Below are 23,471 nucleotides of genomic sequence, written 5' to 3' on the forward strand. Positions count from 1 at the left end.
CAGGGGAAATTTCAGTTTTTAGCTTTTCTGGCTTTTCTATTTCAATAACAATTTTCAGTAGCCAAAGTGCAGTTTTCTTATCAGAGGCTTTGTTAGGATAGGCAGTTATGGGTGGGGTAAAAGTTGAGCACTGCTGGTGATCCAGTTCACTTAATCGCTGTAGATGCAGAACATCAGTAGCACAAAGTTCCCTGGAGAATGGAGAACACAGGACACTGGGAAAAAATTACAGGTAATTGAAAATAGTTTTTCTGGGAGGGCTATTGGAAGGTGTCCCTGCCCACGGCAGAGGGTTTGGAATAAATCATCTCCAGGGTCCCTCCCAGCCCAAACCATTCCGTGACTCCATGATTATCACTCGATGATGGAATTTTTCATCGAAAAGTCTTTTCATAATCATTTTTTTCACTGAAAAGCACACTTTCTGAAGATGGCTTGTAGTAGCCAGTAAGCTAGAAGGTAAAGAATCTCCCGAAATGGAATAATTTCTGCCAAGGAAATTGCAACTGAGGAGCAGCTCTGTGCATTGCCATGGCTCTGAATGGCAGCAGTGATTCCCCCTGGCAGCGGGCTGGCAGTGTGTGTCCCATTCATTCCTCCCCAAAGGAAGGGCTGCAGGTGCATGCCCAGAGTGCAGCGGCTCCCAGGGAGCCGTGGGCAGGCCAGCTGTGTTGAATTAGGCATTTTCTTCAGTGGAACTGGAAGGGGATGTGGACTGGAAGAACTGCACTAGAAACCATTCCTCCCTCACAGGCAGAAGGAAAACACTACCTAGAAAGGTTTATTTTGCAGGCTGCAAATCCTGCCAATGCAAATCCAGCCTTCGAGACCGGTTTGCTTATAAACAAGGCTTCAAGAGGCCTTTTGACTGCTGCTTTAAAAACAAAAACAAGGAGAAAGAAAACAACGAAAAAAGAGCTGTGATTTCATTCTCCTGTTTGTTTTGACTGCAGGCTGGAAATACCAGGTTTACCAGTTACTGCACCCCATGCTGGTAGGATTTTCAGGTTCCATCCTGCTGCTGATGCACTCACTGATGGTTCTGAGAGATTACCTAGAGCTGTGTCTTGAACCTCAGCAGTGTGAGGAGCCCGTGGGTCAGCAGTGCAGGGCTGGCATTCTGCACACGTGGGCTGCCACTGAGCCCTGTGCCACGGGTGGGGGACACCTCTGGGTCCCTGCCCTGCCAGGTGTGGGTGACACCTCTGGGTCCCTGCCCTGCCAGGTGTGGGTGACAGCTCTGGGTCCCTGCCGTGCCAGGTGTGGGTGACACCTCTGGTCCCTGCCCTGCCAAGTGTGGGTGACAGCTCTGGTCCCTGCCCTGCCAAGTGTGGGTGACACCTCTGGGTCCCTGCCCTGCCAGGTGTGTTGTTGCTAACGCTGCCCGGGGTTTCTGTGTCCCCTGCCCTGGTGACACACCTGGCAGGGCCACGGCAGGGCCAGGGCCAGGGCCAGGGCAGTGCCTGCTCAGCACTCGTGGGCACGCGGCACAGACACCTTCTGTGCTAACAAAGCACTGTCAGCAGAACGGGACGGCAGCAGAGAGGTTTGCAAACCTGCTGCAGCTGTGCCTGGTGTTATAAAAGATGGGAGATAAGGGCTGGCATTGCTGAGAGTCAGTTTTTAATCTGGCAGAGCCTGGAGTCATGTTTAGTGTCTCCTCTGGGATATCAGCTGTTGGAGGCACTGTAAATGGTCCTCCCATCTGGCAGGGCTCCCGTGGCATTGTGTTCCTTGCCATGGGAGCCAGTCCTGCTGGTGCTGATTGCTGACACTGCTGGTGAGGGAGGCTGCAAAGTGCAGCTCAGGGGCTGTTTCGCTGCTCTCAGCGTCATGCCAGGGCATAGTTTAGGCTTTACATCCTAATCCTACATGTATTTCTTGGGGGTACATGAATGTGACACCACTTTACAGTGCTAGAACAGAGCCTGGGCCAGCAATAATTTTACAATAAATTTTCCCAAATGTCTTTCACCCCCCACCTCCCTTCTTTTGTCCTCTTTTCCTCCCTGGAAAGGGCAGTGACAGAGAACTGTTCCCCGTGTGTCCTCAGTGCCTTACAACGCTCTGTGCTGAAGGGTTTGCTGTAGCTTCTTTTATAACGGGCCATTATCAAAGTTCCTGCTATTCCAAAGTTCTCCCAAAGGATTTATTGACAGAGATAAAAAGGCTTGAGTATCTGTTTGCAATATGCAATGATGTATCATCTTTAGCTCTGAAAGCCCTACTGGCTTCCTTTATTGCCCGGTGGGGATGATTTTATTCCAATTTAAAACCCACTGTTGATATGAATTGGATACTAATTCCAGGAGCAGACTTTTTCTGACATTTCTAGATTCCCTGGAATATTAATTTAAGAAGTTTTTTATTTTAATAAGCAGATATGGAAGGAATTTGCTGAGTGCTGGTGGGATTGTACCAAAGACAATATTACAAATTACAGTTTTTAGATAAATTCTTGTTGGAAATCTGAGGCACACAATAATAATATTTGTGAGAAGGCACATTATTTATTTTCCATGAAAGCAGCTTTAACTATTCAACAGAGGTATAAGGTTTCCATCATTTTCCATCTCCAGGTAGAGACTGAAGGTAATATGGATTCCTGTGTACTGTTACACTCAGAAAGCGCTGCAAGCTTGGTTTCTCTTTGGAATCCTTTAAAAGTTACCAAGTGCTATTTACTTGGTTTTTAAAAAATAGTTTTGCAAGTAGTCCTTAATTTATCTTCTGTAATAAGTGCACTAATCTGGTGTTCTCAATTGACACCCATCATGCTGGTAATGAATGTCAGTTAGGATGCTGAACATGCTCCCTGCATTGCTTACAGTCAGTCTCATGACCTCCATTCAGCATTCTAACATCTGCTCTCTAAACATGTGCTTTCGGACTGTCCTCCTTTCAATTTGAGTTTGAAAGCTTGTTGGAAACATTTCTAATTATTTTAAACTTTGTAAATACAGATTGAGTAGGAGAGAGAAGGTGTAAATCATACTGAGTTGGTTCTCTTGACCTTTGAACCAATTCTTTTATTTTGCCAGCTGATCCCTAATATCTTCAGTGATTTTTTTGAATGATTTGATAGAAGGAGGAAGGGGGAGAGAAGAGGCTTGGCCAGGATTTCACAACAGAGCCATTTGCTGTCCTCGTGTGTGTGCTGAGAGGGACTTTACTGTTGTTGCAACATCTGGACTGCAGATTATTCAGGCGCAGACAGTTCCAACAAAAATTAAAATCAAAGCACTCCATGTAACTTGTCCTCTAACATGCCGAGGACTTAGTAAGAGGAGAAGAATGTTCTTAGTATGACTCTCATTATTTCTAAAAACATTTAGCCCTAAGTGAGAACACCCAAAGAAAAAAAAAGCTTTGTGTGTTTTGCTTTGTTCTGTGCATGTTTTATCTTTTTTCCCGGAGGAGCCATTTTTCCTCCTTTTTTTTCCAAAACAAGTGCTTTGATTAGCATAAATTATATCCCATCCAAACCAGCTGAAATGTAGACCCAATAGTAAATTAAAGCGCCGGGTTCAAATACGGGCACGGGGATTCCTGTTATTGCCATAAAAAAGCAATATAAACCTTCCCAAATGCTGGAAGCAAATGTGGCTTTGCTGGAAGCAGCAATAGCTGAGTGTGAGCGGCCCTGGATCCCTGCAGGAGCCATTACCTCATCCCTGCCTCCAGCTCCGGCTGCCCTTAAACATTCCGGGCACACTCCTGCCTCCCTGCTACGTGCCAGGAATGGGAGCTGAGCCCTGACAATGCCTCCTGTGCAAAATGAGCCGTGGATGGGGGAATGGCACTGCCTGAGCAGCTCCCACACAGCGGCTGGGGGGACTCTGGGGCCAGAGCTGGGATTCCTTCTGCCCAAAAAGCTCCAGTGGTCACATTGTGAGGGTGACAAATGTGACCAGCTGCCTTTGCAGGAATGCAGGGGACAGGTGGAATAGGGACCTGCGAAGGCTGTGTAGGAAAAGGAGTTAAAAAAAAAGGGAAGCTCCTATTGACTCCTTCTTGTCTAACAGTTCATATCTACCAACTGAGGTTTTGTAGATCGTAAATGACAAATCGGGAGATCTTTAAACTGTACTTGCACAAAAGGGATCCTTTTCAAAGGGAATGGGACTGTCAGAGTTTCCCAGTTTTACTCATCAGAGTTGCAGAACTTGAAGCAGAAGTGCTCCTGCTTGGTGTAACTGCAGTGAGGGTGTGGAAAGAGGATTTAGGGCAGGGACACGAGAAGACATAAAGACAGAGGCTGTTCCTTAATTTAAAGCACACAGTCATCCTTAAGTGTCGTTCCTGACAACACTTGCATAAACATAAGGGCGATACTCAGCCCTGGCACACAGTTCTGAGAGAGGCAGCCAGTTTTCCATATGTCCTGTCCCAAAGTGGAGTGTGTTTCGCTCTGCTGGCAGCCACAAACTCCTGTCCCTGCTCTGTGAGAAATGAGTGGGGTCAGAGGAGGTGAGAGCAACCTCAGCGAGTGTTTTGGCCCATTTGTTTAACTAAAACATTTCCTTTTTATGGCCTTCTTTCTTGTGAGGAAGGAAAGAGATGGGGGGACAAAAAAGCAGGCTGCCCACTAGCGGGAGAGGGAATAATGAGGAGGTAGGAAATGCTGTGGCAGGATGACTCAGGGCTGTTTTCACTAGCAAGGACATGTCCAGCTACTGCATTGCCAATGCTTGGGGTGTGCCTCGTGTGCCTCTCCACTCTGCTCCTCAGGAATGATGCTTCTTACACAGGAAAATCCTTCTTTGGGAATAGCTTTAAACTCTATTTTCCCTTCTTTGTTAGAATGAGCCAGACTTTCTGCTCAGGGGCCTTTAGGTGCCTTTGATACTCCTTTTACCCTTTTATACACTTTTTACCCTCTGATTCAGGCAACACTTTTCAGATCCAGTAGCAGTAATAATGTTCAATGTATAATTTCCTAGCACCTTGTTAGGAAATGATGCCATAGAGAAACTGGTTGGTGAGGCAGAAAGTAATGGTAGAACCACCTAAGTTGGTTGCCCAATTTAATGAAAATACACATCTACAGAGTTTCCTCTCTTTATTTTACTCCCCCACCAAACAAAAGTGGGCACTGAGATCACTTCCTGGTGAATTCTTTCCGTAGTGGCATGAGTAGAAGTTAACTTCTCATGAACAGAGGTTACTCCAGGTAATTTGGTGTGATTGCAAGTGTGCCCTGACATTCCCATCTGCAGTGGGGGGTCTTGAGTGAATTTTAGAGAATTAATATCCTAATGTGGGAGAAATCATCCCCACTGGGGGCAAACTGGAGTGCTCCTGCCCAAATCATGGGAATAACTGTTTCCCCGTTTCCATGGGATGCAGAGGGGAGAAATGTGCTCTTTCCAGGCTTGCTTTCCTGACCCAGGGATTTTTTCTTGTAGTTACCAGAAGATGCAATTTGCAGCCAGTTTTTCTTTCTCTTCATTAAACAGCTGTGCAATTGAGGAAAGCACAGCTCAGGCTTCCCACTCAGTTTCTCTCATTTTCCTCCTCTCAATCCCCTTTGGCCTCGCTGTGGAGTGAACTCTGGTGACTTGTTTTGGCACTAGTTTTGGTAGTATTTTAAGGATACTGGTTTTTTCCTTCTTAGCCAGAAGGTTTAAAATAGAGCTAGGGATTCTCTTGGCTGCAGTGGGCTCTTCAGCAAAAGCAAAGCAAGAAATACAACCATAGAAACAAAACTGAGCTGTGTGCCAGACTAAGGAGAATGTTAGCTTGTTATTGCCAGCTTGGTTATTTAAAAATATTTGACTTCTTAAACGACTCTAAGAAAAGTCTTAGGTTCTTGCTTTTAAAAAGCCTCCCTGTTTTTTAATGTTGAAGTAATGCTTATTTTTGTGAAAGCTGTAAATATTTTCAAAATGAGATCGCTGGTATCAAAGGCAAGCGAGATTATTATTTTTTTTTTAAGAGAACTGGCATCATAGCTGCATTAAACTCTCCACCCCTCACATGAAAAGATTTCTTTGGCAGCTGTATGTTTGTGAAGTGTTCCTGTTTGTGGGTTTCTAACAGCCTCTAAGAAATGTTTGTACTTCTGGTTTGCTCGTTTTCAAATTGTCTCGGTTTTCCTGTAGCAGAGAGAAGGAACCAACAAACACAGGTGTGTCTTCAGAAATCCTGCAGTTCTAGAGGTTTCCCCCAGCTTCACTCTCAGTCAGGCTGGCTTTGCCCCCTTGCCTCAGTCAGCTCTTAGAGCAGTGTGTTCATGGTTATTTACACTGTTCATAAATCCCTGCCTCAATTCAGATGATACTTCTGGCATTGCTGGCTATTGGAAATCTCCTGTGCTTGCTTGTTAATTAATGCTCTCATTTTACAGCTCTCTCATTGTGTGAGCTGTAAAAGGAAATACAAAGATTTCATGTGGTTTGGGGTGTTTGTAAGCTTTACATGTTTAGCAAGTCAGTGATGGGCAAGGCTTTGTTCACCTTTGTGCTGTGGTTTTGTGGCAGGTTTCTTTTTGAGGCAGTGCTTGTTATTCATTCTCTCCTCTTGGCTGCTGTGGACACAGGCACTTCATCCTCACTGTGCCTTGGATACTGCAAATGAGGGTGCAGCTATAGGGAGAGCTTGACTGGATTAAAAAACAATAAGGAAAACCAAGCCAAACCAAACCACACTGCCAAAAAAAACCCACTAAAAAACCAAAACAACAACAAGAAGAAACAGAAAAGAAACCCAATCCACACCAAGCACCTTTTTACCCTAGTTCAGTGTGTCAGGAATTCCCAAACCAGCAATGGGAATGGGAGAGGGGACTGCTGGCAGTGCCATGGAGTGCTCACCCAGCTCACACTGGGTTTGTCCTGTCCCACCAAACCAGGAGCCAGGGCATGCTGAGCCTCTGCTCATCCCTCTGAACCATCCACAATCCAACTAAAAGCCTTTCCTCTACCAAATTCACTTTTCAGAATCACTGCAGTGTTATTGTACAAGCAATATTTCCTAAAGGTTTAAAGAGAACAGTTTGGATACATTTAGGAAGTCAATCAGCTTTTACCCTTCCCCTCTTCAAAGGAGGAGCTGTCTCTGCCTGGTTTTCCTGTCTTCTCAAACCCTGGCAGGTCTTGGCACTTCTGGATATGGCCAGTACTCTCTAAGAAATGAGCTTATTAAAATATACTGGCTTGATCTGTTATTTTGAAGTTTGCATTTATCCCTCCATCACTTTTTTCCCCCTTAGAAGTCACTTTAAAGCACCCTAAATGTCTTGTTATTAATTAGTTTCTGGCAAGATCCTTAGTCATTTAATCAGCATCTGAGAATCTTATGGAAATAACTTTGCACATCTTTTGGTGTTGATTTTTTCTTCTTGTTTCAGTAGATGCTTGTGATTTTTTCTTGTTGTTGTTGTTGTTGCTTCATTTTAGGTTGTTTTGTTGGGTTTTGTTGAGACAAGACGTTTTTAAACTTATTTTGGAAGCAACCTTGTAAATATCAGAAGTTCTCTAAATAAGTACATCATCAACTATGCAAGGTGCTAACGTTAGAAGGTTTATTTTGATATTAGTTAATGTATTCAAATCTGAAAATAACTGCTCTGCTTCTGCTGCTTCCTCCATTGCTATTTATAAATTTCTTATCTTGTCTGTTATTGGTCTGTGTAATTAACAAGCCATCAGTGGGAATTTTCCTAATCACAAAAGACTCTTAGTTGTAAGTACAAAATGCTCAGTGCCCAATGTGAGCAGACAGAAATGAGGATAACCTGTGCAGGTGTCCTGTCCCACCTGAGTCCTGAGCCTTGCGTGTCCCAGTCCCTGCTGCATCCAGTGAGACACCTGGAAAAAGCCAGGGTTTGCTGAAAAGGAAGGTTTGTTCCTTTTGTTCCTTGGTTTGAAAAGGAAGGTTTGTTCAGTTTAAAACAGCTGGGTTTGCCAGCAGAGAATCCTTGGCCGCTTGTGTTGTTCAAACCTGCCTGGCAGATACCTGGTGAAAAAACACCTTGGGAGGGAGTAAATGAGTTTCTGGTGGCTTGCAGGAGGTCAGCACCACAACCTGCACATCCTCTTGGTGCTTTCAGGGAGCAGCTCCTTCAGACTTGGTGGTATTTGAAATTTCTGGTGTTGGAGATGACTTAAACTTCCATTATCCCGTTTAGTTCTTCAGTTTCTCTCACTTTAAAAGGAGATAAAATGCTGCTTATGTTAAAAGCAGAAAGGGAAGGCCCCCTTGAGTACATTTTTCTCTGAACCTTTTGTTAACTTCACCTCTGAAGTAAAATTTCCTTGGAAATGCAGCACTTGAGAACACTCTGGAAGAATCATCATTTTCTGGTAAGTACTTTTCCTGTGAATAAGATAATGTCCCACCTGGTGGGAGGTGGGAAGGAGCTTAAAACACAATAAACTCCTGAACCTCCCTTACTTACCAGGTGATTGATCAAACAGGGAATGAGCAGCCTTCATTCTTACAGCTGGCGGCTTCAGGTGTTATTTTCATATTCTTGCTGCCAGGTTACAGCTTTCATAACAAACTGGACTACTTCTAAATAATCCTAGACTGCTTTCAAATAACCCCAGACAGCAAAACTCCCTGATAATTCACTCCAGCATGAGGGGAGTATCTATGAGAAAAGAGCTCTTGGCTTCCAGTGTCCTGTAAATGGATTTTTAACTCTCTTTTGGACACTCACCCAGCCTGGTTTGAAGGGTATTTAAATCAAGTGACTTCATATTACCAAACCAGAGACAAAGCTTCTTAAGTGAAAGCGCAGACCCTGACTTACACAAAATTATACAACCAGAGAGGGGCTGATGAAAAATAATTTATTTCATCTTTGTGATGATTTTAAATGTTCAGGCTTCTGCAGGTGGTAGGAATTCAAGTTGATTTTTAGTACAGCAAGTAATGATCCAGCATTTTCTATATGTCAATTAAAGGTGATTTTTGGATTAAGCTGTGGGTTTTGAGTGTTGCCTGGGTTTGTATCACTCTGAATTTAGTGGACAAATGTAGCTCACTAACAAGGGGGATAGAGACAACCATTCCTGCCTTTGTTGGATGCTGTGAATTTAAATTTAGAAAGATTAAGGATTCTGAAATACAGTTTAAAAGCATATGAACATGGCAATTACATTATTTAGAGAAAAGGGACTTTTTAGTGTGAAGGAGATTAATTTTAGAAGATGACCGTGTGTGTAATCTTATTCCAGATGAAAAGAGCCACAAAGCCTGATGCTTTGCCACAAAGAAATTGAGATTTGAGAACTCCCTTTTGATTAAATTATATATATTTCTCTGATCTGTCTAATTCTTAATAGGGTATTAAGTGTATAATAAGGGAATGTAAAAGAGTAGGAGAACTGAATGATGATGTATTTAGCAATGTTATTTGCAATTAAAACCCTGGGGAAGGGTTATGGTTGTGTGATCAACCTTGTACAAAAATAGCACGGTCACCTTGTCCTCTCAGATGGATTTTGCTTGCCTTAAAGGAAATATCTTTCAGGTCATCCAGCAAGCTGCAAACCTCACAGTCCACCACTCTGACAGGTGGACATTTTGGGATAATTCCTTAAAAAATAAAGCTGATAATGGAATTACTGTTCCTCTAAAGATTCCCCTTGAATATTTTTAAAAGGAGTGATGTTTTTCTGCTGTGTTTCACTGCTGGATGATGCAGTGCATGGTGTGTGCTGTAAGGGGGATTTTGCAGCACTTGAGAATAAAGCAGCCTCTGTCTTTGTAAGCAATATATTTTATTGCCAGCTCTGTCCCAACCTTCCTCCCCAGCACACACTTCTTAATAAGTTAAAATGAGTGGTTTGGGTTTGCTTTGTTTTGGGAAGTGAAAATGGTTACAGCTAAATCTGGAGCTGTGTAAAGAGATGTAAAACACTGCAGAAACTGGGAAGGTGCTTGTCTGAGGGAGGGAAATCTGGGGCACTGGGTGTGTTAAAGGAAGGAACTAAAAAATCTCAATTAAATGGGAGCTACACCATTTTTAATTGCTTCTTTTTGCTTGACTGATTGTAATTTTCCCCCTTATTTTTTGTACTCTCAGCTTGCAAGTGACACTACTTCAGGTGTTTCTATTCATTAATTTTAACTTTTGCCACAGGCAGGGGTGATGTCAGGGGAACTCTTTATTTTTTGTTTTTCAGCAGCAGATTTCAGTTCAGTTTCTGAAGGTACCTCTCTCTCAGCAACAGGAGTTTACAGGAGCTGCTGTTGTGCTTTGTTTCCCTGGTGAGGGAGGCTGTTTGCATCCAGAGCTTCTCACGGGGAGGGTTCTGGAGCAGGGGATGTGGAAAAACAGACAGAGATGTGTCTCAAAGCTGTCAGCTCTTGGCAGTGAGCAATGCATTCAGCTCCACACTCCTGAAGGTACACCAGCCCATCCTGCTGGGATATTGGATAAAAGTGATTCAATAGATTGACTGTAAATGGCAGATGTGATCAGGTGGAATGGAAAGAATCTAAATTCCTATTTTTGCCGTGTCATTTCTCCTCAGAAAGCCTGAGAAGGGAGTGCAGTACCTGATTGAGCGGGGCTTTGTGCCGGACACCCCCGTGGGGGTTGCCCATTTCCTGCTGCAGAGGAAGGGGCTCAGCCGGCAGATGATCGGGGAGTTCCTGGGCAATCGGCAGAAGCAGTTCAACAGGGACGTGCTCGAGTGAGTATGGTGTGGGCAGAGCTGAGCACTGCCAGCACTGCTGGCTCACAGAAACTCTGCTTCATTCCCTTCCCCATCCTCTGCTGTTCCTGGGGGTCCCTAACTGTGCTAATTCCTTCATTTTGACTCTGCTTTGACACGAGCTTTACACCTTGGAATGGGAAAAGGGCTTTGGAAAGTGTAACTTTCTGCGAAGGGAAGCCTGTGAGCATTATTGCAGAAGTGATAATAAAGTTTAGGTGAGGATTGGAATGCCAGGCTCGTTGTTTCATTGTGCTTTTGCATAAAAGGAAAAATATTAAAAGCAAGGGGAATAAATTACTTGCTGTTAATCTACATTAGCTACAGTGTTACTGGAAAAAAATATGAGCTACTGTAATTTGTCATTGTATATCTATACATTTAAGAAAAAGCTTTTAAAAGTGGATAGTGCTTTCTGTGGTTTCTGCATTACAGTGCTGTAACTTGCAGTGATTCATGTCTGGTCATTTCAAAACTAAAAGCTAAGCTTAAAGGAAATTTATAAGCCTCTGACTTTAAGCAGTCTTCAAACAAAGTATTAGAATGACATAGTTCATGTTGCTGATTAAAATTACTCCCTTTTATTTTTTGTGAGCACTGTATTTTCAGAGCAGGACAGTAATTATTTCTCCATAAATGTTAACTGAAAGTCATGGCAAATGATGGGGAGATGAGAGTTACAGTAATAATAAGGGAGTATCCAAACAAGGTTATTTTTTTCTCTGCATTTAAGAACGTTCCTAGACACAGAGCCATTTGGTAGAGATTATTGTGCCTGCTGCAGGCTGTCTGAGATACGATATTTTGAGCAGTATAAACTATTTATTATTACTGGGGGCATTGTGATAGTTGATTGGCCTGGAAGCACAGAACTAATAATTATTTGTGGCAGTGGTACATCACTTACAATGGTCAGATATTTATCATTCCAGCAACTCTTCTGTTAAAAAACACGAGGGTCTGCTCACATGTGCATATTCTCATTGATCTGTTATTTTCAACCTTCCTTCACAGCTTACCTGCAATTATTGCAATTGCTGCTGAAAGTTTAAAAAACAGTTCCATGAATCTCTGTCAGAAATAGATTTTCTGTGGAAAATGGAAAAGCTTTTCTGTTTCGAAATCTTCCTTTTGGCAGTGTGTTGTTAGAAATGAAGAGACACGGTGTGAATCTGTTTTTGTCCTAGCTGTGTGGTGGATGAGATGGACTTCTCCACAATGGAGCTGGATGAAGCACTCAGGAAATTTCAGGCCCACATCCGTGTCCAAGGAGAAGCCCAGAAGGTGGAGCGGCTCATTGAAGCTTTCAGGTAGGATGTGAAATAAATCCCTCAGAAACCTGCTGCTCTGCAGTCACACTGCACAACTGGGGAGCTTGGCCTTATCCAAGTTACTTTCCTGATTATTGCAGTGTCCTCATGAGCTGCACTTTCAAACATGTCTTGGTTGGGGGCGGGTTGCTAAGTGTGGAATAGGAAGTTTCATTTGCTGGTGTTGTTTGTGTGTGGCATTTGTATGAATAGAACTTTCTCAGAAGTTCTTTCTGGCATCAGTTGAAAAGATCCTCAAGGATTTGTGAACATCTCTAAGAATATATTTGGATTTAGTAGTTTATATGAGTGGAATTATAAGCCCATGCACTTTTTAGGGTAGATATACTCCTAACTTTTCCTTAACCACTACAACAGTGGGAGAAAGAGGAGTCACTGATCAGTACTGACAGAGGTGCATCCAGGGCAGGATAAGGTGGAATCACCACGTGGCAGCAAGCCAAAATCAATGCTGTGTTCTTACCTGGTGTTGGGGTATTAATCACTAAAAAAAACGGGATATGGAAGTTACTCTAGTAAGTGAAGTTACAGTGGAAGTAGAAACAGACTCCTTGCACGTTCAAGTGTTGCCTTATGAAAACATTTGGATGGAAAGCTGTGTCTGGAAAGGGCACAGCAGCTTGCTGAGGCTGTGGAATGCAGCAGCCGAGTTCTTTGGTGAATGTGAGCAGCAGCTCCCAGCCCTGACAGCCTCCCCTGGTGTTCCCAGCCAGCGTTACTGCATCTGCAACCCGGGCGTGGTGCGGCAGTTCCGCAACCCCGACACCATCTTCATCCTGGCCTTCGCCATCATCCTCCTCAACACCGACATGTACAGCCCCAACGTCAAACCCGAGCGCAAGATGAAGCTGGAGGACTTCATCAAGAACCTCAGGGGTAAGAGACACCAAGGGCAGCGCTCCCAAAAGCTTTTCCCTGCCACTGGCCTCTGGGAGCAACTTCATGCTCCCGTCACCTACAGACTTCAGTCATTTCTCTACAACAAAACCAGAACTAATTGTGTAATATTTCGTCATTTTTATCTCCTCTTTCTTGAGAGGATGGATGTGTTGTCAGGACCTTTCATTTTAGGACCAGTCAAACCAAAATACTTGCGGTGTTCTGGAATTTCAGATCTTGAAAGTCCTGGTTGGTGATTTTATTCCCTGAGATTGATACAGGGCAGCAATGAACAACCTGTGCTTAGCAGATGTTTCAGCTTAGCAGAGTTTAAGTTAGCTCTGAGATTTTATTGTAAAATCCACAGATACTCCAAAGGCCTGATATGCATCTCCTGGCATAATGCTCCAGTTACATTTGTGGAATTAGACACAGCACATTCTCTCTGAGCTCCAGCGTGCATGCCAGCAATTCTTGTTATTGCAGGCATTTCTGTATCAGGCTACCTTGCTGCAGCTGTAAATCACAAAGGGTGGGCTGTGGAAGGCTTGGCCATGTGGCACAGAACAGAGGTGGTTTTGCCTGCTTCTATCTGCAAACAAATTTTATTTTATCACTGTATTTTTTATGGGAGGAGTTGTAGTGGGTGACAAAATATTCTGTCTTTGCTTCTGAATGGGAGATGCGAGTTTATTGCTTTAAAACCTATTTTAAAAAGATACACGCATCTCCCTGTCCCCAGAAAATCCAGCGTTAAGTCACTTAGTGAAATTGGACTCCTTCCACTGCTATTAAAAATTCAGGATCAGGCATTCAAGACAGTGTGGCATTTGTTAGAATGCCATGCCAATGATAATCTCACAGTGCTAAACAATAATATTGGATCTGGGCTATTTTGCTGACTTGTTTTTTTCAGAGTAAACTAGTTCTTGTTGAAATCTTATAGGAAATATTGGTTAAATTGATTTTCTGCATTCATAAGGTTCTCACATAGGAAATTATTTAATGAACAGCATTGAGTAATATTGAGAGAGAGGCAAAATGAAATAGTTCTTTCGTGTCCTCCCAGGGGTGTATTCCTAGGAGAATGTCATATGGAGGTTTTAGTGTCTAAAAAGGAATTTTACTCATTGTAGCTTTAATACCAAACAGAGGAAATATGAAACAAAAAAAATCATACAGGAAATCAGCCTTTTTATATCTTAGTTTTAGGTGAGAGTTCTAAAACAAAAAACCCTCAAACCTGGATGATTCCCATCAATGTCTTGGTGTATGGGCAGCGAGCTTCTGGACCAAAATCAGTGTTTAAATCATGTTCACACCCCTTCTTGTGCCTGGCTGAGGCAGCACAAGGACACACAGGAGGAGCTGGCTGGCAGCTGGGAAAAACCAGCACAAACATCCACAGACAGGCAGTGCTGGGAGGGCAGGGAACAGAGACTGCCCAGGGTTGTATCCTGTGCCCATGTGGGTCATGTCTGGCCCTGCTAACACAGCCTGGAACAGAGACTGCCCAGGGTTTTATCCTGTGCCCGTGTGGGTCAGGTCTGTGCTAAGGGCTTGGAACTTGGAACAGAGACTGCCCAGGGTTTTATCCTGTGCCCATGTGGGTCATGTCTGGCCCTGCTAACACAGCCTGGAACAGAGACTGCCCAGGTTTTTATCCTCTCCCCGTGTGGGTCAGGCCCTGCTAACACAGCCTGGAACAGAGACTGCCCAGGGTTTTATCCTGTGCCAGTGTGGGTCAGGTCCTGCTAACACAGCCTGGAACAGAGACTGCCCAGGTTTTTATCCTCTCCCCGTGTGGGTCAGGTCTGTGTTAACACAGCCTGGAACAGAGACTGCCCAGGTTTTTGTTGTCTCCCCGTGTGGGTCAGGTCCTGCTAACAGAGCCTGGAACAGAGGCTGCCCAGGTTTTTATCTTTTATCCTCTGCCCGTGTGGGTCAGGTTTGTGCTAAGGGCTTGGAACAGAGACTGCCCAGGTTTTTATCCTCTCCCCGTGTGGGTCAGGCCCTGCTAACAGAGCTTGGAACAGAGGCTGCCCAGGTTTTTGTCCTCTCCCTGTGTCAGTCAGGCCCTGCTAACAGAGCTTGGCCCTGCAGGGGTGGATGATGGTGAGGACATCCCGCGGGAGATGCTGATCGGGATCTACGAGCGCATCCGCAAGCGCGAGCTGAAGACCAACGAGGACCACGTGTCCCAGGTGCAGAAGGTGGAGAAGCTCATCGTGGGCAAGAAACCGGTGAGTGCCCTCTGCTCTGCCAGGGGCCACGGGCAGGGCAGGGCAGCAGAGCTGTGCTGCCCCCACTGCAGACTGGTCCACAAATGGCAAAGGGCAGAAACTGTCAAAATAATTCCTTATAAGGTTCTCTTAAATTCTGGAGTATCCATGCAGATGAATTTTGTTATTTGCAGTCATGGGTGACGTGATGATAGGAGTCTTAAAATCCTTTATTGTGAAGCTTTACTATTCTGAAATATCTGCATTTTAGGCAGTTCTCTTGTTTATTTCCTAACAAATTGCTTTCTTAATGTGATACTGTAGAGAACTGCATTTCAAAATTCACACTCTGAGTTACAGCTCCATCATTTAAAAGAGTAACAGAGGAGTTCTGTTCACATCAGCATCTTTGTCACCTGCTCAGCTGCCCCTATGCCCTGGCATTTGTAAGGAGACATGGGGTCATTTTATCTCAGGACATATCTGGAAATCAGGTACCAGAGATTCTGATGCTGGGTTTGAGCATCCAAAGATAAGCTTTTTACTGAAATATTTTGCTATATAAGTGAATCCTCAAGGCATCTGTTGGAAAAGGAGAGAGAAAAGAAAGGCCACAGCATTTTGCCTCTGATTTTAAGGAGCACAACATTTTAAGACCAGTATTTTCCATGCTAGAAAAGGTAACTGATGTGGAGAGGGACCAGTGGATGCTCAGCCTTCCTGAATTCAAACCTTCATGTCAACAGTCACAAAGACAGCCCAGAACAAAGGCAAAAACCCCTAAACTTGCATGGTTTTGAAGCCATGTATCTGGTTTTTTTCAGCTCATGGGGAAATTCCCTGCAGCAGGGTCTGATGGGCTGGGGGACTTATTCTTGAGGAAAAGAACGAGGATCTCAGGATTCTCCCTGTTCCTGCTAAAGGGCTTTGAATTGTAATCTCTTCTCAGACAAGCCTTAGGGGATGGGGGAAGGGGGTGAGGGACCACCAAAAATCTAATTTTGGTCTGTTTCTAGTAAAGAAAGTGCTGAGGAGATCTTTTTGGAGAAGCAGCGGAAAGAAAGCAAAACTTTTATAAAAGCTATTTTTGAGAAGAAGGGAAATAAATATTCTGAAGGCAGTATTCAGGCACTTAATATGAAACTTTGTTTCTGTAACTGGGGTTTAGGTTTATATATAGTCTTCTGTGGGAGATGCTTTCTTTCCATGTTTCTTTTTTTATCCAGACATGTGGCAATTCAAATCCTAAAACTAATCCTGACCTTGTAATTTAAATGGGATTAAGAAAACAATGCCCTTGCTGGAGTCCTAGCTTGGAGGATTCTTCTGGTGGGAGACTTTCTAGCTGTGTGCAAGGAAATTAGGAAACAGGCAAGAGTCTTTATTGATAGCTCTATTTGTTTTTACTTTATAGGCATTTAGTCATAGTCAGAGCGTGCCATGTTTACTTGCTATGATTCAGTTCTGTGTTTCTCTGAAGTTTAATCAACTTGTATGTGTCTTTCTACTGTAGATCGGATCTCTGCACCATGGACTTGGTTGTGTAGGTATTTCTCTCCTACTCCTTCAAAAATTACAATCATTGTAACTGGCAGCATTTTCCTAAACTGGAAACGAGACATTCTGTTCCATTTTAAAATTTTAAATTACTGATGTTCTTTCAGGCAACATTTTCTTTGTGTTATAGTAAAAACTCTCCAAAGTACAAAGATTTTCTTAAAAATGTATTTCCCAGAGGCTGCTTAATTTATTGGGGTCTTCTAGGCCTTTTTAGTACACTTTTTATTTATTTGAAATTTTATTATCACTGTAGAAATTAACCAGTAAAGAAAAAACAAATCATTAAATCATGCACCTCACTTTCCACCTGAGCCGTGGTGTGTTTATTCTTTCTGGTGCATTTGAGAATTGAACGATACTCTGGAAAGATACTGCCAGTTAAAGTTCACTTCTGAATGGTGGATGAACATTGGAAATATTGATTCCAGATGTAAATTACAGGCATGGTCAGTAATAGAGCTAAAACTGTTCTTATAATGCACCAGTTTATGGATTTTTTTTGGTGTTGTTAACGAGATCTCATCATTTGCATTCGAAAGAAATTAAGTCTCGCTCAGCAGCTTCAGGGATATCTTCAGCAGATTTTTCCAATAAGAAAATGGAAACTCAGTCTTGATTTTCTTGCTGGCTTGAGAAAATAAGGCAGATTGAAAATGCATTTGCTTTGTCCTGATGTCACCGTTTTCTTGGTATTAGGGAATGAACAAATTGAATTAACTCAGTGGCTGACAAAAGTAACCTACAGCATCTCACAAAAGTTAAACTTGCTTTGCATCCTTTCTTCTGATAATAAAAATGCTCATGGAAGCAATCAGCCCTTGCTTTGAGCTTCCACTCAGGTTAATCTTAATTTCTTTCACATTTCTATCATTTCACAAAATAAAACTGTATCCCAGTAGAGCTTCCATCCTGTATGGGATGCAGGCTGTTAGAGAGCATTTCAGAGAAGAACTTTGATGAAGTTTCAATGTCCTGCAACTTAGTGGCATAAACTCCTTATGTTCCTGTTGTTGGTCCTTTGATGAAAAGGTCTAATGGGCTTAGAGGTAAAAATATTTGAAGTATTAGAGAAAAAAGATTCCGTGTATAAAAAAAATGTTCTTTCTTGGCTGAATGTTGTTGCATGAATTCTGAATTTTTGTGTTATTGCAGGTGCTCTCTCTCCCCCACCGGAGGCTTGTTTGCTACTGTAGGCTGTTTGAAGTTCCAGATCCCAATAAACCTCAGAAGCTTGGATTGCACCAACGAGAAATCTTTTTATTTAATGATCTTCTAGTGGTAGGTATTTCCAGGCAGAGGGAATGAGGTATTCAGAATCATATCTCCATGAAATCACTGATGATGAAGTCCATGAGCATTCCTAAAAGTAAATATCTGGTTCCCTGTATTCCAACAATCCTGGGATGATTAAGAGATGTATATCTTATTTTTTTAATTCTGTATAATTTGCTTTTAAACTGAAGCCTTTTATTGATGGCTGCACTCTGTAAGAAGGTGTTTGGTGCAGTAGCTTTTGTATAGAGAAAAAACCCTCACCTTCAGTTCACCCATTGCCCTAAAGGATAAACAGAGACATTATTTATTCCATGAATAATGAATTCAAGGTACTTGTGGAAAACCAGAATTACATCCTACTTTGTATTCCCCAGATGTTCTATAAACCAGATCTGTTTGTGCATTGCAATAGGAATAGGATCTGTTGAAATAGATTTTACAGCTGACTTTACTTTTTAGTGTGCACTTGCCCTCACAGACTTTCACTTGACCCAGTCTTTTGAAAAGCAGACACGCAGAACTCAGGACAGCTTGGAATTATTTGGTTGATTTACTCTTAAAAATAGGGAAATTTGTTGCACTCCATTTGGAATGCACTTGGCTGTTACCTGAGAACTGAGAACTACACTAAATATTTCATATTCTGTTAGGAAAAAGACACACCTCATCTACCCAGTTTTATTGTGTGTGGTTTTTTAACATACCTGCAGACCTTAAACACAGGAATTAAATAAAATACATTAATCCTTTTGCTTCTGACTATAACCTAGGAGTTGTAAATGGGAGCTTGAGTGGAAACTGATGGAACATTGTTTTCTGCTATTTTTTACTACTTAGATATCAGTGGTTTTATCAAACTGTTTGGGAAATAATGTAGACCAAATTTGTCAGTGTGGTAGCACCTAAATTTTGGGGGGTTTAAAGAGGACTTAAACATATTTTCATTTTTTGCTAGCACAGAAAGGATGCATGGTTATTGTTGGTTTTGGAATTTCAAGAAGCAAAGTTCTGGAGGAGAGAAAACACAAAAGCTTTGTGTCTGGATAAAATATTAACCCTTCTGCTGTAGAGAGATGATGCTGCAGAGCTTTGTTTTTTTCAGTAGCAGGAGATTAAATACATCAGTTGCATTTTAAAAATGGAAAAAATGACAAGTGCATTTCTTCTGACAGATCTATAACTTTCTTTTAAATAAAATGTTTTTCTTATGCTGATTCTTCAGAGCAGTAATTTTCCACAGGCACATTTGGTAGAAGGAGTATTTCACTTTGTTCATCTGATACCTTTCAGGTGACCAAGATTTTTCAGAAGAAGAAGAACTCTGTCACATACAGTTTTCGACAGTCCTTTTCCCTCTATGGAATGCAAGTTCTTCTCTTTGAGAACCAGTGTAAGTATTTCCTCTCTTTGGAGGACACTCTGTTCATAAATGAAACAAAAATGGTGTAAGTGAAAGGGATGGACAGGACTTGATTCTGAGTTTGGGAATAAAATTGCTCTGGATTTAACTTAGTTCTAAAGTTTAAAACAAGATGCTGTCAGTATAGAAAACAGTGTTTTGGATGTAGTCAGAAGCCAAATCTCCCCAAATATGTTTGTGATTGCTTGTAAAGAATGAAGGGATTGCCAAGAAACAAACACATCTGTTGCTGAGTCAGTGGTACAGCTAGCTGGAACTGAGTGATAATAAATAATGACTCTTACGATGATATCTGTAATTCAAAACACTATTTAATTTATTTTCCTGATCTATGGCTTAACTCTGCCTAGATAATGTATGCTACCTCAAATTTAAATACAAAGCATAAACTCTCATTTTCTGACACCTTTTGTTTATGTCTCTTACAGTCTGCATCAGCCCCATATTATTTTTACCTTTAGTGCTTCTTAGCAGACCAAAACCCAAATAATTTGCTAAAATCCTGCTTCTAAGCCCAAATACAGCATCAGTAGTGACAGCAGAGCAGAGTTATTTGTGTGGTACATAGGGAGACAGCCTGACTGAATTCATGGTTTGTGACCAAACCCTCACCCCTGATAAACTGAGCACAGCCCAGGGTGAGCTGCAGGAGTTCCTGTGCTTTTCTCACATGGAAGGTTCTTAGTTTTGCCTTGTCCTTGAGAATGTGCTCCCTAAAAATCCATTGCTGTTACTAAGTCAAAGCCTCTGGAGATTTCCAAAGAGAAGGTTTTGCAGAGCTCACAGCAGCTTTGGAGCTCACAGATTATTTCTGTGCTTACACATGCATACTCTCTCTCTTGTGAACACATTATATGAAATAAAATTCTATTTTGGAGGGGAAGGCCAAATACATCAATCCTGGATTCTACTAACAATAGAAGGATTTATTATTCTCTGATGGCATGTTAAATAAAATATATTTTATAAAATATTATCATGCTAAGTAGAAACACTAATCAAATAAATATAAAAATATCTGTAGTGAAACAAGAGGTAAAGGATCGGATTCCTTCCAGTGGAGGCATTTTAACTGAGGCACCTCAGGAAGGCTTCTGAGTTGAATTCACTGCAGTGGATCAGTGAACAGATTTTACTTAGTGGTGCCTCTTAGGTGGGATGCACAATTTTCCAGTTGGGAAAGAGAAGTATTGATTTGTAAAATTCAATATTCTTGGTCTCCCCTGTCCCCAGCAAGCTTTGGGCTGTTTTGGCCAGAGCCATCAGTAACTCTGTGTGGAGCAGCTGTTCCCTGGTTTCAAGGGAATAAAAGTCAGTGTGGCTAAAGCAGAAGCAACAAAAATATTGCTCTGGCTGCTGGTGAGGTTGAACAAATGACTGGCACTGGTGATAGAAGAATTGACGTTTAATGATAGAAGTCAATTATGTTGAGGGATGGATGAGCTCCAAAAGGGAAAACAATGTCACATATCTCTAGTAAATAAATAGGCCATAAGGGAAGTGCATTTTCCATTTTCAGTCAAAATCACTAACAAAATATAGAGGGGGAGCCAATTAGGAGAGAGTGTGACTGAAACCAGGAAATTCTGATGGGAGGGTTTCCTGGTATTTCCTTGATCAATACAGTGCAGAGAAGTACCTCTGGTAAGAAAATTTGTGTTTGTCATGTGGAAATTCCTTCTTGGCTCATATGTGGGGGCAGCCCCGGTGACTTTGGGGTTGCCAGGTTTCCTTGGTTGGTTTTGTAACCGTTTTTATTCTTTCCCCTGGAGCGGTTCAGAGCTGTTTGCTGCATTCCCTGTGCCAGTGTTCCCAACATCCCACCTGAGCCTACCCAGCACTGGGACCCCGTGGCTGTTCTGTGTCAGGTTGACAGCAAACCCCAGCAAAAGTCCCAGATCCTTCCTCCCTCCCTCCCCTCAGGACCATTTGAGCCTCGAGGCAGGTGCTCTATTTCCCCTGAAGACTGTAAATGGACTTGCTTCACTTTTATTTGCAGCTTTAATCTGGGAATTTAGGTACCCTAAAAAAGCCAAAGTTAAGGTATCCTAAAAAAGCCAAAGTTAAGGTACCCTAAAAAAGCCAAAGTTAAGGTATCCTAAAAAAGCCAAAGTTAAGGTATCCTAAAAAAGCCAAAGTTAAGGTAGCCTAAAAAAGCCAAAGTTAAGGTACCCTAAAAAAGCCAAGCACATGCACTGGTTTCTCAATAGTTTTTGTTGAAGTCTTGTTGAAACCTCATGGCTTTGAGGGAGGGAGTGCCTCACTTCATCTGCTGGCTCTTGAGGAGGGAGGTTTCAGTACACGGGAGCCCTTGAGCTTGGGCTCAAATACTGAAGTAAATATTTGAGAGCTTTAGCAAACCAAGAGGGGGAGGCAGCTGAGTAAAAGAAAACACTGAGTTAAAATGCACACGTTGGGGTTTGCTGACACCCATTGCTCCAGGTCTGTGCTTCAAGCAAAGACTGATTTGTTTCCTAGAGCAGAACATATTTTCATTCTGAGTATCTTTCTGTAAATAAACCTTCTGCCCCAACCAGGAGAGTTTTGACCAGCTGTTAAAATTTCAGAAGTATACCTAGAAAAGAGGCAAGGATAGTTTCCTGAAAAATCTTGCTTTTAATAATAAAGTCCATAATATAGGTCAAAAGAAGGGTGAAAAAAGCAAATCAGTCCTTTTGCTTCTTCAGTGTGTGATTTCACAGGTACTTTTAACTTTATTGAAAAGAAAAAAAGGAAAGTAGGATGTACAGGGAGCACAATCCAATAGAAAATACTACATCTGTACCTGTTTGTGTTTGTGTGTTTGTCTTCCTGCAAATGGTGAGTTAAAAGTGAAAAATAATTTGTAGCATTTGAAATGTCTTCAAGTAGCCTTTACACTCAGCAAAATTTTGGTCACAAGTGGATAAGGTAGGTGATGAGATCTGTTCCATGAAAAAAAATTATCCTCTTAGATTTTCATTTTTTTCTGCTCTTTTGATATTATTATATATTGTACCTTAAGGGTAGCAGCTACATAAAGATATCTCTCAGTATTTGTTCAGTATTTGGCAGTTAAGCTGTTCTAGTATACCTTAGGGATTTTTATTCTAACTTTGTGCTGTCAGACTTTTATTCCTCTGACTTTGTATCCTCTGTGGTAATATTAATAAAAAGCTTTCCGTTTTGGTGGGTATTTTTATTAAAAGAAAAGTAATTGTAATAATCAGAGCTCAGTTTTTCTTGCCTTTTTCTTCCAGATTATCCCAATGGCATTCGGCTCACGTCAGCTGTTCCAGGAGCAGATATCAAAGTGCTCATAAATTTCAATGCACCAAATCCTCAGGACAGGAAGAAGTTTACAGATGATTTGAGGGAATCAATTGCAGAAGTTCAAGAAATGGAAAAGCACAGAATAGAGTGTAAGTACAAAGGTACATAGAATGGAGCATTTTCCAGCTAACCAAAATAAGGAAATTCTGAATATGTGTATAACACATGTATAACTCCCTGAAAGTTCAAAATAATGTGGCTTTTTCCATGACTTTGCCTTGAGGAGTAGGAAAAACCTAATAATGTCTTAAGCCCCAGCTGAGTTCATTGACTCCTATTTACTGCAGTGTAGCTGCAGTGGAATTTATCCTGGACAAGCTGCAAATAACAATGGGCAGAGGAGAGCTGGGTCTGTGATTTGCAGTATAAATTACAGCAAGAATTTTAGGGATAATGTGGACAGAGGAGAGCTGGATCTGTGATTTGTAGTAAAAATTACAGCAAGAATTTTAGGGATAATGTGGACAGAGGAGAGCTGGATCTGTGATTTGTAGTAAAAATTACAGCAAGAATTTTAGGGATAATGTGGACAGAGGAGAGCTGGATCTGTGATTGGCAGTATGAATTCCAGTAAGATTTTAGGGCTAATTTGGACAGAGGACAGATGGATCTGGGATTGGTATCATAAATTACATCAAGAATTTTAGGGGTAATTTACTTCATACTGAAATTCCTTTCCAGTAAGCTTCATTGAATCTGTCTTCATTTCCATGCTGCAATTCCAGTAGTCAATAAGGAAACTGTGGTCCAAACTGATCTATTTTGTCGGTGGTTCCGTGGAATTTTTCCCCGTTTTTCCAGA

General features: G+C 42.0%; 1 protein-coding gene across 11 annotated transcripts in view; it reads left to right on the plus strand.

Annotated features, from left to right (window-relative positions):
- IQSEC1 (IQ motif and Sec7 domain ArfGEF 1) overlaps nucleotides 1-23,471 on the plus strand; it is a 260,347-nt gene that overhangs the window by 228,388 nt on the left and 8,488 nt on the right. For all 11 annotated transcript variants that reach the window (XM_063411979.1, XM_063411968.1, XM_063411969.1 and 8 more), the window contains 8 exons: nucleotides 10,488-10,649; nucleotides 11,858-11,980; nucleotides 12,711-12,877; nucleotides 14,984-15,123; nucleotides 16,616-16,645; nucleotides 17,815-17,940; nucleotides 19,228-19,327; nucleotides 22,597-22,758. In XM_063411979.1, coding sequence (XP_063268049.1) covers nucleotides 10,488-10,649; nucleotides 11,858-11,980; nucleotides 12,711-12,877; nucleotides 14,984-15,123; nucleotides 16,616-16,645; nucleotides 17,815-17,940; nucleotides 19,228-19,327; nucleotides 22,597-22,758 — 1,010 coding nt within the window. The remainder of the gene's footprint in view (nucleotides 1-10,487; nucleotides 10,650-11,857; nucleotides 11,981-12,710; nucleotides 12,878-14,983; nucleotides 15,124-16,615; nucleotides 16,646-17,814; nucleotides 17,941-19,227; nucleotides 19,328-22,596; nucleotides 22,759-23,471) is intronic.

Source organism: Prinia subflava, chromosome 14, assembly GCF_021018805.1.
Source record: "Prinia subflava isolate CZ2003 ecotype Zambia chromosome 14, Cam_Psub_1.2, whole genome shotgun sequence".
Classification (NCBI taxonomy): Eukaryota; Metazoa; Chordata; class Aves; order Passeriformes; family Cisticolidae; genus Prinia; species Prinia subflava.